Source organism: Octopus bimaculoides, chromosome 8 (assembly GCF_046866305.1).
Source record: "Octopus bimaculoides isolate indiv1 chromosome 8, ASM4686630v1, whole genome shotgun sequence".
NCBI lineage: Eukaryota > Metazoa > Mollusca > Cephalopoda > Octopoda > Octopodidae > Octopus > Octopus bimaculoides.
The window spans coordinates 5734357-5752469 of record NC_142935.1 but is presented as its reverse complement, the minus strand read 5'-3'; the positions used below and the strand labels follow the sequence as shown (position 1 = coordinate 5752469).

General features: G+C 32.5%; 1 protein-coding gene across 17 annotated transcripts in view; it reads left to right on the top strand.

Moving 5' to 3' along the window:
* Positions 1 to 18113, top strand: part of LOC106878895 (receptor-type tyrosine-protein phosphatase kappa) — a 594862-nt gene that overhangs the window by 365658 nt on the left and 211091 nt on the right. For all 17 annotated transcript variants that reach the window (XM_089356042.1, XM_089356041.1, XM_089356040.1 and 14 more), the window contains 8 exons: positions 1162 to 1399; positions 3857 to 4077; positions 5216 to 5285; positions 8771 to 8877; positions 9436 to 9631; positions 10248 to 10338; positions 10636 to 10906; positions 14498 to 14540. In XM_089356042.1, the coding sequence (XP_089212168.1) occupies positions 1162 to 1399; positions 3857 to 4077; positions 5216 to 5285; positions 8771 to 8877; positions 9436 to 9631; positions 10248 to 10338; positions 10636 to 10906; positions 14498 to 14540 (1237 nt within the window). The remainder of the gene's footprint in view (positions 1 to 1161; positions 1400 to 3856; positions 4078 to 5215; positions 5286 to 8770; positions 8878 to 9435; positions 9632 to 10247; positions 10339 to 10635; positions 10907 to 14497; positions 14541 to 18113) is intronic.

Genomic DNA, 18113 nt, shown 5'->3' with positions numbered 1-18113 from the left:
TATGTTGACACTTTCCAGAGTGTGAGGTGAGCATGACAAGAGTCCAGCGGACGAGCGTTCTAGGAGGGAAGGTCTAGGATATTAGTTAGCGAGGAGTTGGTGATTGTACACAACATAGGAGACGAAAGAAGGAAAGACGAATGATTCACAAAGGCCAAGGTGGCAGTGGAACAAAACCATAAGAATAAACATTATTTGACACAAAGTTGGTCACACACACACACATATATATATATGAAGTGATTGACGTACAAATCTGGATCTTGGGACGCACAAGAGCTGGTAGAGCATTAGATAGTAAGAACAATGTGATGGTATGGTCTGTTTGGAAGCTATTGATCCGGTAAGTCGAAAGTCGACCGGATTTGATAAAAGAAACGCATGCCAGATAAAGTGATAATATGGGAAACTATATTGCTTTCATAATGTTTCTATGAATATATTGGTTGCTGACACAGGTACGTTTCTAAGGAGTCTGGTTTTACGGAAACCGTAGTACTGGCGTCGTTAAAGAGAGAGATTGGAGTTATTTGGGGACATCGATATTGAAAGTGAAGCAGGTCGATAGTTGGAGATGAGGCAGAGATGAAGCCTGTTTTGGAAACGGAACGCAGTGCATTTCCAAAAGTCAGTGTAAATCCCTTCAGGAAGCGTGAATTTAAAGAGTTTAATCAGAACAGCGGTTAACCTGGCTTCACGATGATTGCGGGTAATGGAAGAGAATTGCAGTCTATCAAGTTTGTCCCTTCTAGTTTTTTTAGTAGTAAATGACTTTGAAGGTAATGTTGTGAAAACTGAATGCGTTGCTGAGCATCGTTTCCAATGTGGAACACTGGAAAACTGAGTGGTCTTTTTCGAAAAAGTTACCATAAGATTTTGGAATCGTCGAAACGTCTGTTTCAATGCTGGTAAGAGAGCACACCCTGGTAAAGTGCTGAATGAGCCAGGTGGTAGCGTTAAATAAGGTGACTTGTACCCACCTCTCCACTCACGTTTCACATTGAGGCGAGTATTCATTGGATAACGACATTATATTAGAAGAATTAACTATACTTAACAATTATAACTTGTACATCACTCTATTGTTACTCATGTTTTACTCTGTTTTACATTGAATGTACTCTGTTTTCTAATATTTACTTCTTTGTTTTCCTATTTTAGGATCCGCCCATAGGATCTTGGAACTGTGATAGCATAACTATATACTTAATTCGATTCACAAGTTTAAAGTATGGAATTGCTCCGAGAGTCATAAAAAGGGAGGGAAACACTGCCAAGTTTCTTACTATTCAAGATCTCGAACCAGCAACCACTTATTGTGTTGATTTAATGTTTCATACAAATAAAGGCTTCATTAGCCCGTATTCGGATAGAAAATGTGTCACTACACCAGAGACAAGTACGTAACTGTCTTATACTAATGCTATTTGCCATTCATTGATTTACCAATCTCTGTGAAAACGCACACATTTAGTTAGTGTTATAAATTCTGCAAACTGAACAATTCAATAAGGCATGTAATTCAATAAGTCTTGTAAACTTTAAGCCATTATAATTCAGTAAACTCTATATTCTAGACAGCTGCAATGTAGCACTGTTGTAGAAGTCAGATAGATAAATATTACTTGTACATGATCAGAACAGCTTCTCAATACGATGATGTGATTACATAAAGAGAGGAAGGTGTGTACACTGCCATCGTTATCTAATAAACACACAGGTTAATAAGGTTCCCGTGAAGAGTTTCTGATCGGGTATCTTAGATTATTACATTGTCCTTTCGTCGAGAAGAAAATTTGTGTACGCTGTGTAAACAAGAGTTGAATTCATAAATAAAATATTAAACTCTTGTGAACCGAAATACGAGGCAGATAGAGAGACGCTGTATTTTTTTTTAGTAATATATATATATATTGAAGGAGAGCGAGAGCTCGAAAGGAGGAAATGTGTTATTGAATTTTCTATTGACTCAGATGGTAAAAGCAGAGATGGTGTTTGAGTATCCTCGATAACAATGTTTCAGATCCTTGGATCTCTCTTCCTGATCCAATACAGATATGGGTTTTATCAGGAGAAAATCTGACAAAAAGCTTTCTCTAAGAATGAAAGTTGAAGTCTGTTTCTACTTTAAGCAATCTGATATATTGCAACCTAATAAAATTATTGTTCTATAAACAGCTAAATATATGTGTAGATGTGCATATAACTATATACATCCACACTTATTGCAAATCAAATAAATCTATACATATATTGTTTACATATATTCATGCACACACACATACATACACATTCATATATATATATATAAACATATATGAATATGGGTATATATACATATCTATCTATCTATACACACACACACACACATGCACAAACATGTCTATGTATACATTTCCGACATAACTGAAACTTCAGCTACGCCTAAGACTGCTCATTCATTGGAAATTATTGTTTACTGAGCTAAAGTGTAAAATCTTTATTTTAGGCTTCTAACCATGAACTTGTGATGATCGTTTATATTTTTCAATGGCTTAAATGACATTAATAAAATGGAATAAAGTACCCTAACTGCTCGACAAATAATTGTATTATTTGCTAAATATTCAGAAATTGTTTTATTGGATAATGTGTATGTAGTAAACATATTTTTTCAAAGTTCATTTTCAACTGTAAGAATATAATACTTTTACAAACTGTTACAGTTGATGTCTAATATCAATCTCCACAGATTCCTCCTTATTATAGGTATTTGTGACACATACCTTAGTCTCTACAACATATCTCCGCTTCGTAAAATAACTGTTATTTCTCATCCTGCAACTAAGGAATTCGCTTTCCAGCTTGTCTGTTACCCTCGTTTTTTTAAAAAAAATCTATCACAGGTTACAACCCATTTCTAGTTCTTCTTACCGAAAGAGAGGCTGATATTCTATAAGCATTAACATTAAAAAAAATGTGTTCGTTTGCATATATCTAAATGTCTGTTATATTATATTTGCATATAATTGCTTATGCTCATCCCTATAGATTTGTATGTATGTAAGTATGTATGTATGTATGTATGTATGTAAGTAAGTATGTATGTATGTATGTATGTATGTATGTATGCATGTATTTATCTGTATGTTCTCTTCTGTTTTTAATTATTTAAAATCTTTCTCGGAAGAAAATGCTGGTTTCTAAAAAAAAGATACGAAGCTTCATCATTGGAATGTAGGTAACAAAATCAGTGTCACGTTTTAAACTTGATAAAAAATCCTTCGCATATTTTTACTGTTACACTTACAAATTGTGTTTGTAATGTGTGAGTTGGTTGATTTCTTTTTCTGAAAACTCTAGCTAATCCAATTGATCAATTATGCATTTGCTCACAAAACCAAGTGTACCTGTTATTATTGGTTTAAATGAGAATAATCTGAATCTAGACGTGTTGGAGGTTTCCTAGAAGTTGTCCAGTTATCCTCTTTCTCTCTGATTCTCAAAGAGATATTCATATCATAGGACAGCTGATCTTTATGATGGTACATACTATATGTATGTAATTATTTATGTTTATTTCAAGATTTCGAGCCAATAGAGAAAGAGCCGGTTTCTAACCTAGATCCAATGATCCTTCATTGGAATTTCAAAATCAACAACAAGGTATTTTTGTATGTATGTATATTTGAAGATTTGTATGCTTTGTTTTATGACTGTGTATGTGTTCTCATGAATATAGTTGCATGTCTAGACATGCTCATATGTACTTAAATGATAAACTTCAAGAAGTTTATGTATGTATGTAAGTAGGTGGGTGGATGCATGTGCAGACATTTCGGTTTCTGTAATTTTCTGAATATACTCTGTGTTGCAGAACCACCACCGCCGAAGAATTTAATGCTAAAGAAGCGACTGAGTACTTCAGTTGTTGTAAGCTGGGAACAACCGGATAATCCCAGAGGTAATATTACAAAATATCGGATCATGTACTGGGGAATCAGCTCGACAGCGATAGGATTGGAGGTGAAATCCTCCAGGTACTACAATGAATACACTATTACGGGTTTGAAGCCATACACGATCTATAAACTGCAGGTAAGGTTATCTATTTTACACCATTGCACCTCATTCTTACACACATACATACCTGTAAATACACACACGCACACACACGCACACACACACTTATATCCATCTATCCATCCATCCATATATATATATGTGTGTCTGTGTTATCGCGTGTCCGTGGACATTTTCTCAGAGTTTTCTGTGTCTTTAATTATTAAAGGTGAGCAAAACGACCTAGCTGTGTTTTGGCCCGTTTACGTCCTTTTGTCGCTCTCCCGCGAGAAGTTGACCAAATCAGTAGCAGACTGATGTATTGTAGTCAATATAATCCAGTAAAAGCTTTGACATCGGTGCCCCAGTAAAAGCGTTGACGTCGGTGCCCCTGAAATCAATTAAATACGACTTATGTAACCTAATAGATACTAATTGACTATATACCCACTTATATGTACTTTATATTTACATATACACACATATATGTGTGTATCTGTCGTTATTATAGAGGAGTTTTCCTTGGCTTTCATAATTCGGAACAAGCAGGACCGAAAAGGGTATCCTTAAACTGTATACCTATTCAGAATTCTTGTAACAGAGAGTCCGTCGTTAAAGGCATCCATGGACCAGCTGATGGTGTTGAACCATGTTGCTCTGCTGGGAGAATTCCGATCTTGAACCCTCTAGCCATCTTTTCTCATGTTATAACATCGAAAGTGGGATGTCTTGGAGGCCCGAATAAGCAATATAGCTTCTGCTGCCAGCTATTACTCCTTTTCAGATCATTAAGAATCATTATATGATTACTACTTAAACTGGCAATGGAACGTTAGCTATTTGCAATTACGTGAACAGATTCGGGGAGAGAGAGAGAGATAGAGAGAGAGAGAGAAAGAAAGAAAGAGAGAGAGAAAGAGAAAGAAAGAAAGAAAGAGGGAGAGAGAGAGAGAGAGAGAGAGTGAGTGAGAGAGAGAGAGAGAGAGAGAGAGAGAGAGAGAGAGAGAGAGAGAGAGAGAGAGAGAGAGAGAGAGAGTTAAATATCTTGAGCTTGACTATTTCATCGTGCATGCAATGACAATGCTTTTTTTATATTTTATTCATGCATTTGTTTCTTATAGTGATGTTATTCATGCTAATTACGAAATACTTTTCAACCAATTCTTTGGTGTAGGTTCGTTCAATTAATGGTGCCGGTATCGGACAGTCCGGAGAAGTGCTTTCTTTTACCACTGACCAGTCTTGTAAGTTCACTGTCTTAATTTCCAGAAACTTTTAAAACATATTTCTGTTTATATATAAGGTTATTTACACACATTCTTAAGCATGTGACAAAGTGTTTCGTTCAATCCAATTCAATGTCAGCCAACAGAGGAGAATCAACGCAACGGGACTTTCAACCCCCTTACATTCCCTTTTCATACACACGCATACACACACACACAATATATATATATATATATATATATATATATATATATATATATATATATATATATAAGCAGGATATCAAGTAGTAATGCAGTGCTATCTTCAGCTGCACAAATAAATAAGTAGAATTTTAACCAGTCGGAGACATTGATATAATTTTTCTCAAATACTTTAATAGAGCAAGAAGATGGAAGAAATTCATGTTGTTGCTATTGTAGCTAAGAACCGACTACACTTCCAAGAATCACATGAAGCCTATTGAGGTCATAATGTTATAAGGGATTGTAATTCATTTCTAATGCATTTATCTCTTTTTCAACTACTAAATCTAAGACTAGAAGACTGTGTCTATTTTGACTAAACGACTAGAGTTGACAGCTCATGGCTACGTATGGTCATAAATATCATATGTATCCCCTTTTCGTCAGGGAGGAAAGAAGACATTAAGATAGTCAATTGGATATAAATAACTGTCTATAAAATAGGCTGAGTAGGGGAAGACTTTAAATCATGGTGTTAATTACCAGTTAAAGAGGAAAGAAGCTAAGAAGCCTAAGATGTTAATACAGAGGAAATTTTATTCTGGGACACTATGGGTGATTGTTTATAAGCTATTGTTATATTGTATAAAAATAAAATTTAAGATTTTCAAAAATGATATAACCAAAATAGGCAAAAGGTGTGTATATATCAATTATAAGCATTATATAAGTGTCTTATACATAACGTTAACTTGCATGCTTCCATTTTGTTATACGGTATAGATGTTTAATATATTGTAAATGTATTTAGTCCTGTGCAGTTTTTATGCTCAAAATTTTCTAACATTCTGAATATCACAAAGCCCCAATATCATGAAATGAAACCCTAAATATAGTTTTATGTTGAATAGTTATAGCATATCAGTCAGGCATCGAATTATTAGTTATGCTTATAAAGAATTCATCTAATTAGTTTAACTTCTTCAGTTGTCTTCAATACTCCAAGTATTTACATATTAAAAAATGTTAAAACTTTGAACTTCCTACGACAAGCCGCTTCCATAAATGCTTTTATCGTTATTTCCAGTTGTACGAGATGACACGAATAATTGATTTATTCACACTTGTATTTATTTTAGTCCTTATGATTACGTACCATGACAACGAGCCACATGCGAGACTTAACGATATAAATAATAAAGACATAGTTTTTACCGTTACAGAATATGCGCATGTCTTGCAGAAAACATTCCTACAAGTGAAAATGTGATAAATTGTACATTATGAAAAGAACAACAATAAAATAGCCGAATAAACAACAAAAATGTCATAAATGTTAATGTCTAAAGATAACTGAAGCGTTTAAAGATATTCATTTGATGCTTATTTTTGCCATAAATTCATTGGCTGTTAATTTACTTGAGTTTTCATACTCCATTTTCACCCATTTCTATTTTTGTATCATTTTGTTATGATATTTTACAATCATCGATTTGATGAAGCATCTTCAGTGTCTAGTTATACTAATTATCAGGATATAGCCGTAGTTTACTTTCAGGATATGATTGTAATTACTCTTCAGGATATGGTGCTACTTACTCTTCAGGATATAGTAGTTCTTAGCCCTCAGGGTATAGTTGTACTTATTCCCAGGATAAAGATGTACTTCATTTTCAAGATATAGATGTAGTTAATCCCCATGATATAGTTGTATTTAATCCGAATGATACAGTTGTACTTAATCCTCAGGTTGCAAGTGCCAAATACAAAACTACTTAATGACCGAAATCATTGCATTTGACGATCGCCTGTTTAGAATGAGAATTCAAAATTTACGTTAAAAGGATCAGAAAATTAAAACCTTGATACATCGGTGTTTGATTTATATTCCCACAGAAAGCATTATTGTCCTTAGTTTGGACTGCTGAACCAAGTTGACATTTCATCTTAGACTTCTTAGATTTTGGAGAAAATCTCTTATTCTAAATATAGTTTCACATATTTTACTGAATATATAAAATTGTGACACATAAATGTAATATTTTTCTCGAAAATGAAGCAGATATCAGACTAAAGCAATTTCTAATGGTTTTATTTATGTCATATTTCTTAATCGGGAACTGAAACAGGAATTTCGATTGGTTTTATCAGGAGGAAGCATATTTCTAGCATTCTTTTTCAGCAAAGCTCATCCGTATGAAACAAACGTTTTTTTAATTTTAATGCAGATATTTAAATCTTGTTTCTAAATAGTACGATATTTTAGGATGCCAAATCTATCAGCAATCGTTCAGCCGGATCTACATTATCAGTGATGCAAATCTGATAACTATCCATTACTGCTTGAGGCTAATATTTCAATTATCTAAGGGACTAAAAAATAACAGTAAACAATTGATTATAAAGTGAAAGCCTTTACTTATTCTATAATATGTCCTTCATTTGAGATATGATAATATATGCTTTGATAAATATGTCATTTTGAACAAATGTTTTTAATGTAACTTAGAAAGTAGGCCACGTCATTTTATACAGATTAATATACATTTCTAAAATATGAAAAAGTAAAGTACCATCGCTAAGTATCACAAGGCAGTTTCTCTGAAACTCCAACGATTCTGTTAAGTCAATATATAGTAGTAAATGGAATAGGAAGAGATCTTCTATGTAAGCGAAGGCAGCAATGCAAGCAGTGTATCATCAGATAAACTGATAAGCTCTTCTGGATATAGTTTATGCTCGGTTATTCACAAAGTCGGTTCACTCATCCGTACGCAAGTGGATTAACACCAACAGTTCATTGTGATGAAAAAGGAAGTGAATAGTTTTATAGTTGCTATTTACATTTACCTTCTCCATTATTCTTGTAATCTAACACCTATCCAGGAAAACTCTTCACTAACAGAGAAGTATCTAGAAACGAGTATCAGGTTAACTTTCTTCAGCAAAATTCCTCAATATATTTACGTAGTAATATATTTATAAATATATTCTGTAAATATATATTTCTATGGAGATTAATTGTTAAAGTGCTATGTATAAATATTTGTTGTATAAATATGTGGATGTTGTTGGGTTCCATTTCACGGTGTTTAAATAGTTTCTTCATTCAATGATGACAGAATATCCATTAAATGAGATTTAAAAAAATCTACTATTCATAATTGCATATTTTAAAAATAGCAAAATGTTTCATTCATTGAATTGTTTATTGAGTTCTTTTCTAAAAGTATGCCTGATTCTGTTGTTATGTTGTCATTTGTTTTTGTCTATATATTTTGCAATTCTCTATAAGACTACTCGAAAATATTTTCCAGTACCCGGCCCGGTAGGAATGTTCAAGAATATAAGTAGAACATTCAATTCCATTACACTTCAGTGGAGTGAACCACCGCACCCCAATGGAAATATTCTGTTCTTCATGGTAGGTTTTGTGCTGCTTCTATTTGTTGTTTAACGCGACTATTTACTCACAATTTTGCATTGAATATGCATCATATCTCATGAGACATTGCATGTGTAAAGAATCTCAAAGCTATTGTCTATGTATCAGATTATCTGGATTCATAAGATACGAAAACAACTCTGTTTTTCTTTTCAATATCAATTTGAAGCTCCATTGACAATGCTTTGAATGAAATTTGATAAACATAAATAACGTAATTCTTATATTTTAGCATAATTAACTAAAACAAAACCCAATTGGATCTCGAGCAATTTTATCACAAAGTTCTTTATCATTTAAAAGTTTCATAATATTTAAAAAATAAAACAATGTATTTCGTTTCTCAGTTCCTGACTTTCTGTTCATTTCTTTTTTGTTTTTTTTTGTTTGCATCTTTTCACCTAAATTAGCCTCAACATAAATGTTCAATACTATATATCTATCTCATAAATGATGCAAATTGGCCTTAACTAAACATTTAATCTGTTAATATAAAATTGTTCTATATTAATAGTTTCATTCATTATTGTTTTGTAGCTCTCCTGCCATTCTGCTGACAGTATGATGAAGAATAAGCCATATTCAGGAGGTGTCTTTAAGATACCTTCAAAAGTGTTTACTCAAACGGTAGAAAATTTGCATCCAGCGACTGAGTACGACTGTAGTATTAATGCCAGTACGAGTAAAGGAAGTGGACAACGGCGACAGTTAATTGTATGGACTAAAGGAAAAGGTATCGTTAGTCTTTCAATTTACTTCTTCATGTATTATTCACCTATTGTAGATGAAAAATTTTTCGAATTTTTTATCCATACCGAGGCATAAGGGTATTTTGAAGGATTACGAATGCTTCAAGAACGTGTTTGAAATTGACTACAGGCAAATTCTTTAGTTCTTGAGAATTGTCAATATTTTCATAGCCCGATATAATGAGTGTAGATTAGTTGATGACCTCTTCATATTTTTAGTAAAACTGGTTGTGTTGAAATATATAACGTGTTTTCCAGTTCAGTTCCGATGCACGGTACCTTTGGCAAGTGATTTTTCTATAAGCCATGGTCGACCACTGCCATACGGTTGAATTTAGCAAACAGAGAGTGTGTAGAAGCCTGTCGAATATATATGTATCCGTGTGTGTTTCTGTGATTGGGCCCCAGTGCTTGAGGACCGATGATGGTTTGTTTCCATCTTTGTAACACTAGAACTCTGTATTAATTTCTTTCTGTAAAACAATGCTATCTACATAAAGATCCCATTTTACTTAAACTAAATGTTGCTGGTTTGATGAAGCAACGTTTCTTTAGTTTTCTGTGTCTGTATTTATTTCTTTGAATGATTTTCAATTCCAGCCCCACTCACACCACACAATCCCAAGATAATAAATCACTCCGACAATTCAGTGACCGTTGAATTGAAACCTCGATATGATAAAGACATAAGGTAAATATTGATAATTTTATTTATATTTATATGTGTATACGTAAAGTTTGAATTTGTGATTGCTGGAAACTTTAAAGACAGACATATCAGTTTTAGACACCATTATTCTTCCTGTGTGGTGAAATTCAGCTTACTAAAATATCTTCAGAAGAAAATATGTTGCTAAAGAAATATAACTTTAATTCGATTTTAAATACCATGTTCATATCAATATATATTATTTTCAATATTGAATACACAATTGAACATTCTGTAATCTTCTTACAACCTATTGTGTCTTATTTGTGTTTCTTACAGTTTCTATCGTTTGATAGTGGAGAGAATTACTAACGATCATGGCAGAAAGAAACGTTCTTTGCCAGCTAAAATTGCCGATGTAACTGCGGACTATTACTCTGCTCTCAATTCTAACGACAACTGTTATGTCACTGCCCAATTCCCACCCTCCAATGTTCGAAGCCCATTCATGATCGGGGATAACTTGACCTACAGTAATTACTTCAACGGTCCTCTACAACCGGACTATGCCTATAATATATGGTTTGGAGCATTCTCAACAGTGGATGGGGTAAGAATTTTTATACAAATTCTATGAAATAAAATGCTATAAATGTTTCTATTCTATACCTTTCTCGTGAGGGGTATTTCCAGGATTTAATTCATGTGCAACAGTTGTGAATGTTCATCTTTATAGAATATTAGAAAATCAGCTAAAGAATCAATAGTCCCTCCACTGAGGAGGGAGGAGGTGTGTGTTTTAAAATGGTGTTGACGCGCTAACGCTGATAAATATTCGTTCATTTTAACTACTTCATTTCTTTTATTCTATCATTCAGCATAATTTTAAAGTCCTAGCTTTGTGGTATTGTGTAACACATCAACCTCACCCCTCGGCTACTGTTGTGAATGGTCAGGGTAAAGTTTAATTACATGCTGGGATCTAAAGAAATTCTAAGTATTACGTAAATAAATAAATAAACGTAAGGCATATTCTTAATTCTCTGTAGATTTTGTTATAACCAAAACAGCAATGATAATAACATAAATGACAAAAGTAACAATAACGACAACAACCATAATTATAATCATAATCATCGTTTCTGCTATAGGCAGAAGGCTTGGAATTTTCTTTTTGTTTTTTGGTGGGGGAGGGTTTAAGTCCTTTACATCGATCCAAGTGCTGAACTGTTAGACCCCGAAAGGGTGAAGGGCAAAGTCAAACTAGGCGGAATTTGAACTCAATAAAATGGCACCAAGCATTTTGCTCCGTGTGCTAACGATTCTGCCAGCCCACCATCTCCCTAATAATAATAATAATAATAATAATAATAATAATAATAATAATAATAATAATAATAATAATAATAATAATAATAATAGGGGCTGCAATAAGGGTGGAGCACTTGCAGAAAACAGTACTGGTTTGAACCGCTCGAATAATTCAGATGGTGCTCGAAAAATAAGGGGTGTTACCATAGTTCAGCTGACGCATGTCACCATACCCAGCAAAATAAGGGGTGTTACCATAGTTCAGCTGACGCATGTCACCATACCCAGCAAAATAAGGGGTGTTACCATAGTTCAGCTGACGCATGTCACCATACCCAGCAGAATAAGCTGTGCGATTTCATCTAATGATAATAATAACAGCAGCGACAATAATACTAATGGTAAGAACTTAATTATTTGCCGTAAAGAATGGACGAGGGAACGTTATAAAGACAGACTACAAATCAGTGGTTTTTACACTGACTAAAAACAAACCAGCGCAAAAGAAAATAAGAATGTGGAAAAAGGTAATAAGCAGTTTATGGAAATAGGATAAAATCACTATGGCTAGACACACATATAAAAATTACTCCGTCTGCCAAGAAGTTCCTTGGTCAGCTACGTCTCCCATCTTGCACTCATTTTCTTATGGTGGGACCCCTCTCACTCAACTTTCAGCGAAATTACCAGCAGGCACAACAATTCTCTGCAATTAGGACATGAAGAAATAAATGATGGTTTTTTTTTTTTGAGGAGGAGGAGGAGGAGGAGAATGTATCTCTTCAGTAATTGCAAACTTGTCCCCGATACAATCTCTCACTTGTGTATATACATAAGGTATGCATGTATGTATCTATTTATCTATATACACACCACGTCGTCACGTGACCGATCAGGTTGTTAAATGTTGTTGCACATCTGTGGCCACAGTGCAGTTTTGCATTGTTTGAGCCTTCAAATGACGCCATCCCACTCGTTAGGTGAGCAGGCTAACAATCCCCTCTCATATATATATATATAGTGTGTATGCGCGCGCGCGCGCGCGCGCGTGTGTGTGTGTGTGTGTGTGTGCTTTGGCTCCTCAATGCCGTGCCAAATATGCTCAAAACACTTCGTTGATGCAAACTAATAACAGTGGGACATATTTGTTCTTTCTGCTCGGACATTGTCAATATTACCCTTAGTATCAATTTTCTGAGAATTTGTCCTATTTGTGTAATCTCTTTTGCCCGTTGCTTTTAAATTGTAAAAGAGAAATATTAGAGGGAGTTTTTCATTCTTTCACATAAGTGAGACTGCATCATATTGGAATCCTTTTACTTGAAACCGAACTGTTTTAATGTTTAAAAAACAGCTGAAATGATTGGATAGAAGAAAGTCAATTGTTATGTAGACTGAATATTTGCAGTATCTGTGACTTAAGGTGGTTTACTGTATTTGCGGTCTTTACTAGGATGTTTGGGTGACTGTGAAGCTAAACGTTTGTAGAGCATTCATAGTTGACTTTGTGATGCGTTGTGGATGCATGAAACGATTTTGTACTTTTGTTGGCGAAAAAGATGAATCTGTAATACACGCGCGTATAGAAATGAGATAGAAATTTATGTCAAATGACTCGTTAATGTATGGAGATAAGATTTTGTGAGATATAAGAGAAAGTTTTTGTTTAACAGGGTTTGTGAGGAACTGGGTAGGAAAAACTCCGTTGCCTACATGCACAAACTATATATATACATATATGCGTACATGCTTGTATATATATGTACGCGATTTTCTAGTACTGAGTTTAAAAGAGTAATTTTTCAATTAATTTCTGTATAAGTGGTAAAACCAATATTCTTTATAGAAATGTTCCTGGTCAAATCAGTTTTCCGTTGTTTCTGAATAATTCCACTTTATTATCATACTAATGGACATTTGGAAATTGCCCATTTTCATTTCATTTTCTTTCCACTTTTGATTCAAATAACATTTGTTTTCAAAGTAATTTTATTTTCTACATTTTTTCTAAATTTCCTGTTTTATTTGTATTTTTATATTGACAAAACAACTTCATTTTTCAATTTATATTTTTGATTCCATTTAAGTTTACTTTTAACTTTAAATTTTTTCATTATATTTTTCATAATTTTTCCTCTCCGTTCATCTTTGTTTCCGTAATAAATTTAATATAAAATCTATATTTCATTATTACATGATCTATTTTGCTAGAGTTAAAATTCTTTGTGTCAAATGAAACGAACATTTTTTGTTTCACATTTCATTGACTGCACAACAAAAATGATATTTTCTTTGGAAAAGGCAGGAAGTTAATGTGTGGAGGAGTGGAAAAGATTCATTGATGAAAGACTGTTACTATTATACACTTCTGTCAAGATTGGAAAAAAGAGGGAAAATCGAACTTGGAATATTTGTACACACAATATAAAGCCATAATGCAAGACAGTATGGCATTTTGCCATTTCTCTCAACTGACCAGGCTGTACTACATATATTTCTGCCACCATAATGATTCCTAACACTCACACAAGACCAACAAATTTTTGAGAAATTCTAAGGTCAATCAACAGAACTCTGGTACTTTACTACATAATCTTTCCACGTTTGAATACAGAATGCATAATAACTAAATATCTTAATTAACATCATTCCATAACTTTCAAACTTATAATCAGAAATGCAAACGTGTTCACCGACATGGCAAACCACATTTTCTATTCACTGCGAAATCCATTTTCAGTTTAATTGCGTTGAGGATCCTCGCTGAGTAACATTAAACGTCACAGCATCCTACTTTCCCTCTCCAATAATAGTTAGTAGAGCTCAATATTAGGAACAAAGAACATTGTTATATAAAAAAAAAATACATTTTCACTCTTTTTTATTTCAGGCTATCCAAAAGTCCTTTGCCAAAACATCAGCTCCTCTGAACAGTATGTACTTCGAAACCTTTATTTCTTTTTATTTTATTGATTTATTTATTGTTGTCACCTGAATATCATGTCGATTCAAATTCGCAATTACTATTAAGTAGAACGTTTATTAATGTTTACAATGCATTAAATCGTTATCATGTAAATGATGAAGACATTTAACTTATTGTTCTTATGGCTAATATAACTCTCTTTGAATCAATTAAGGATTTGAAAGTGGAAAACCTTACATCACTGAATTGTGAACAATTTCTGAGAAATTGGTCATGTATTTAATAATATCATGGAACGTATAAAGACATGCCTAGCTTAACGGAGACAATGACTATCTAAGAAAACTGCCCAGTTGAGACAAACACTCTAAAATAACGACACAGTTGCTAAATATATGGATGAACAGAGTTGCTACTTTTGTAGTTCTCAAGTGTATATTACTTTGTTCCTTCATCAGATGATGGAGCACGTTAGAATAAGTATGGGTAATCCACGACAGATAATTGTCGGCCAAACGGTAAAATATCCAGTTTCTAACGCATGCGCATGCGTATACAACTATGCAAGTGCGTGTGTGTGCGCGCGTGCGAACCCAGCAAACAACTATTCTTACAAATTGGTATTCAGGCCGTGACTGCATTTAATCTTTTTTATTTCAATATTACAATGTTATCTTTCAGACTATGAGACTGAGGAGATATTTTCATGTCTAGAGATGAAGTGGTTTCGGATCTACATATATTTATATATATATGTTCTAAAAGTGTAGCTTGCCCACATAGAGTGCACTTCATATTCAAGGTTTTGATGAAGCTAAAGGATGTTATCCAGGTACTCAACTAAGAGTCCACCACATCTTATAGCGGAAGCAGCCGTAAGATAATGAAGTTCATTACATAACATTAGTTTTTCCACTGTCATATCTGTGTTTATATATATATATATATATATATATATATATATATATATATATATATATATATATATATATATATATATATATATATATATATATATATATATGCGATGGTTTTTGATGAGCAGCGTCGATTTTTATAGTTCTGTAAAATATAATAATAGTGTTTTGCAAGCTTAAAGATGATAAAATATTATTATTATTATTATTATATATATTTATATTCAAACACACACACACACATATATATATAAGGGTTATATATATGCGTATATTATGTATACATATATATATACACACACATATACATACTTAGACACATGCACACACACACACATATATATATATATATATATATATATATATATATATATATATATATATATATATATGTATATGTATATATTTTTATTTGGGAATTTATTGAGAGTCCATAGAAGATTGTAAAATCCAGAATCAATCATTTCTTTCTAGGTACCATGGTTGAAAACAATAGAAAGGTTAAAAACATTTTATCTGATCTTCAAATTATAAATCTAGCTTTGGTCTTAAAGCTTTCTGTATTGCAACATGTCGAATTCATGAGAGGACATCTACATGTGATTACAAACATGTGTACTGGATTGTTGTATACTATTGAGAAAGAATATAGAGAATCTGAAATTTAACATAGATTGTCATTTTACAGCTTTAAAATTAAACTAGACTTTACACAGAACGAATTTATTTATATCTAAAATTATAGAACCTATTTACATAACAAAGTAAATCATGCAACGAGAATAAACGAAAAACTATGATAGAAAATAAAGAAAGGTATTCCATGAAATCGATTTAATTTGAATTCATAATTTTATAAAAGCAGTAAAACTTGTGCATAAAATTAGTATAAAACAATAAACTACAAACATCAATAAATTTAATATCAATATCTTATTTCTTTCGATAAATTTTAAATAAAAATTAGAATATTTTCCGGCCCCTACAAAAATTTTCTAATCCAAATAAAATTATTTTTCGACGAGAACAATTTCTACTTTTTGTTGAAATTTCTCTCGCAATAAAAATGCATTTTGAATCCTATAAAAATCTTGAATTGCTTAAGCAATTTTCTTCTCCTACTAAGATTGTCTTTTTGCCACCCTCCCTAAAAATGTTGCCTCCCACTAAACATTTTAAGCATCTCCTACAAATTTGGTCCTCCTTAAAAAAATTATCGGCTTTTAAAGAAATTCTCTACTCTATCAAGATAGAAACAACTATATGGTTAATAAAATTCATTAAATTATCTGAACAATATTGTCAAGTAGTATACCAAATTTCACATCGGTATCCTGAATAATTAAAAGAATTTTCTTTAAATTTTAAGAGAAGACGCAATTATATGGGTTCCAACGGACGCAAATAATGTTTTGTTTAATTTTTATTTCTGAATCTGGCATTAGTTTTTTTTTCAGAAAGCTTCCTTCATGAGATTTTGAGCAAAAATGCACTTGTACATGATCGCAGCAGGCATAAACATGCAACTACATATATATATATATATATATATATATATATATATATATATATATATGTATATATATATATATATATATGTATGTGTGTGTGTGTGTGTGTGTGTGTGTGTGTGTGTGTGTGTGTGTATGTATGTATATGTATGTATATATATATATATATATATATATGTATGTATGCATATATATATATATATATATATATATATATATATATATATATATATATATATATGGACACCTTACTATTTTACTTACTCTAAGCTTGGTATTTAGTCACTGGGTGTGCACAATGACTTAATAGTAAGCGGTGCCACGAATTTATATCTAAATTAAATTTTTTAAATCTGAAGGACCTCAAATATGCTTTATCACAAATTACCTGCTTGCCCATCAAAGTGTTTCGGTGACTAATCATTGTCGTAGCTGCTGTTGAACTAAGTAGTGTCATTTATCTACACCTGCGACACTTATTATCACCAGTAGGGTCTGGTATATAAATTGGCAAAAAACCCCCCAAAAAACCATGAATGGAACGAAGTGGTCAGTTTATGCATCCTTGTGTTTAAGGTTTTGTAATAGTTTGTGCTATCTTGGTATTATCAAAATTCGCTTTTGAACATGAAAACTATGATAAATATATAATTGTCCTGTTTTTTTTTCAAAGCTGTTATTATTGTTTTCAAACGTATGCAAGAAAAGCTCAAAAGTGGGACACAAACCGCGGATTTTAATTTATATTTTTACCTTACATATCTTATAACTTGTGATTGTACACTGGGGATATTCTTTAGATTTTTTATTTTAAGTGCTGATATATTGAATATGACCATATTTGGCTTTAAAACATAAGCAGACTCTCTGCTAACATATATGATCTGCTATAAGTGAACATAGTAGAAGACTTTGCTACTTAATGGCATTATTAAAAACACTAATAAAACAAAATATATAGCATCGTCGGAGTTATATATATATATATATATATACATACATACATACATACATGCGTCATATACGTATAAAATCTGTGGCTCATCATATACACACACACATATATATATATATATATACACAGAGAGAGGGAGAGGAACATATGTATACCATTATGCTACACATTCATATAATATATAACATAGATGTCTG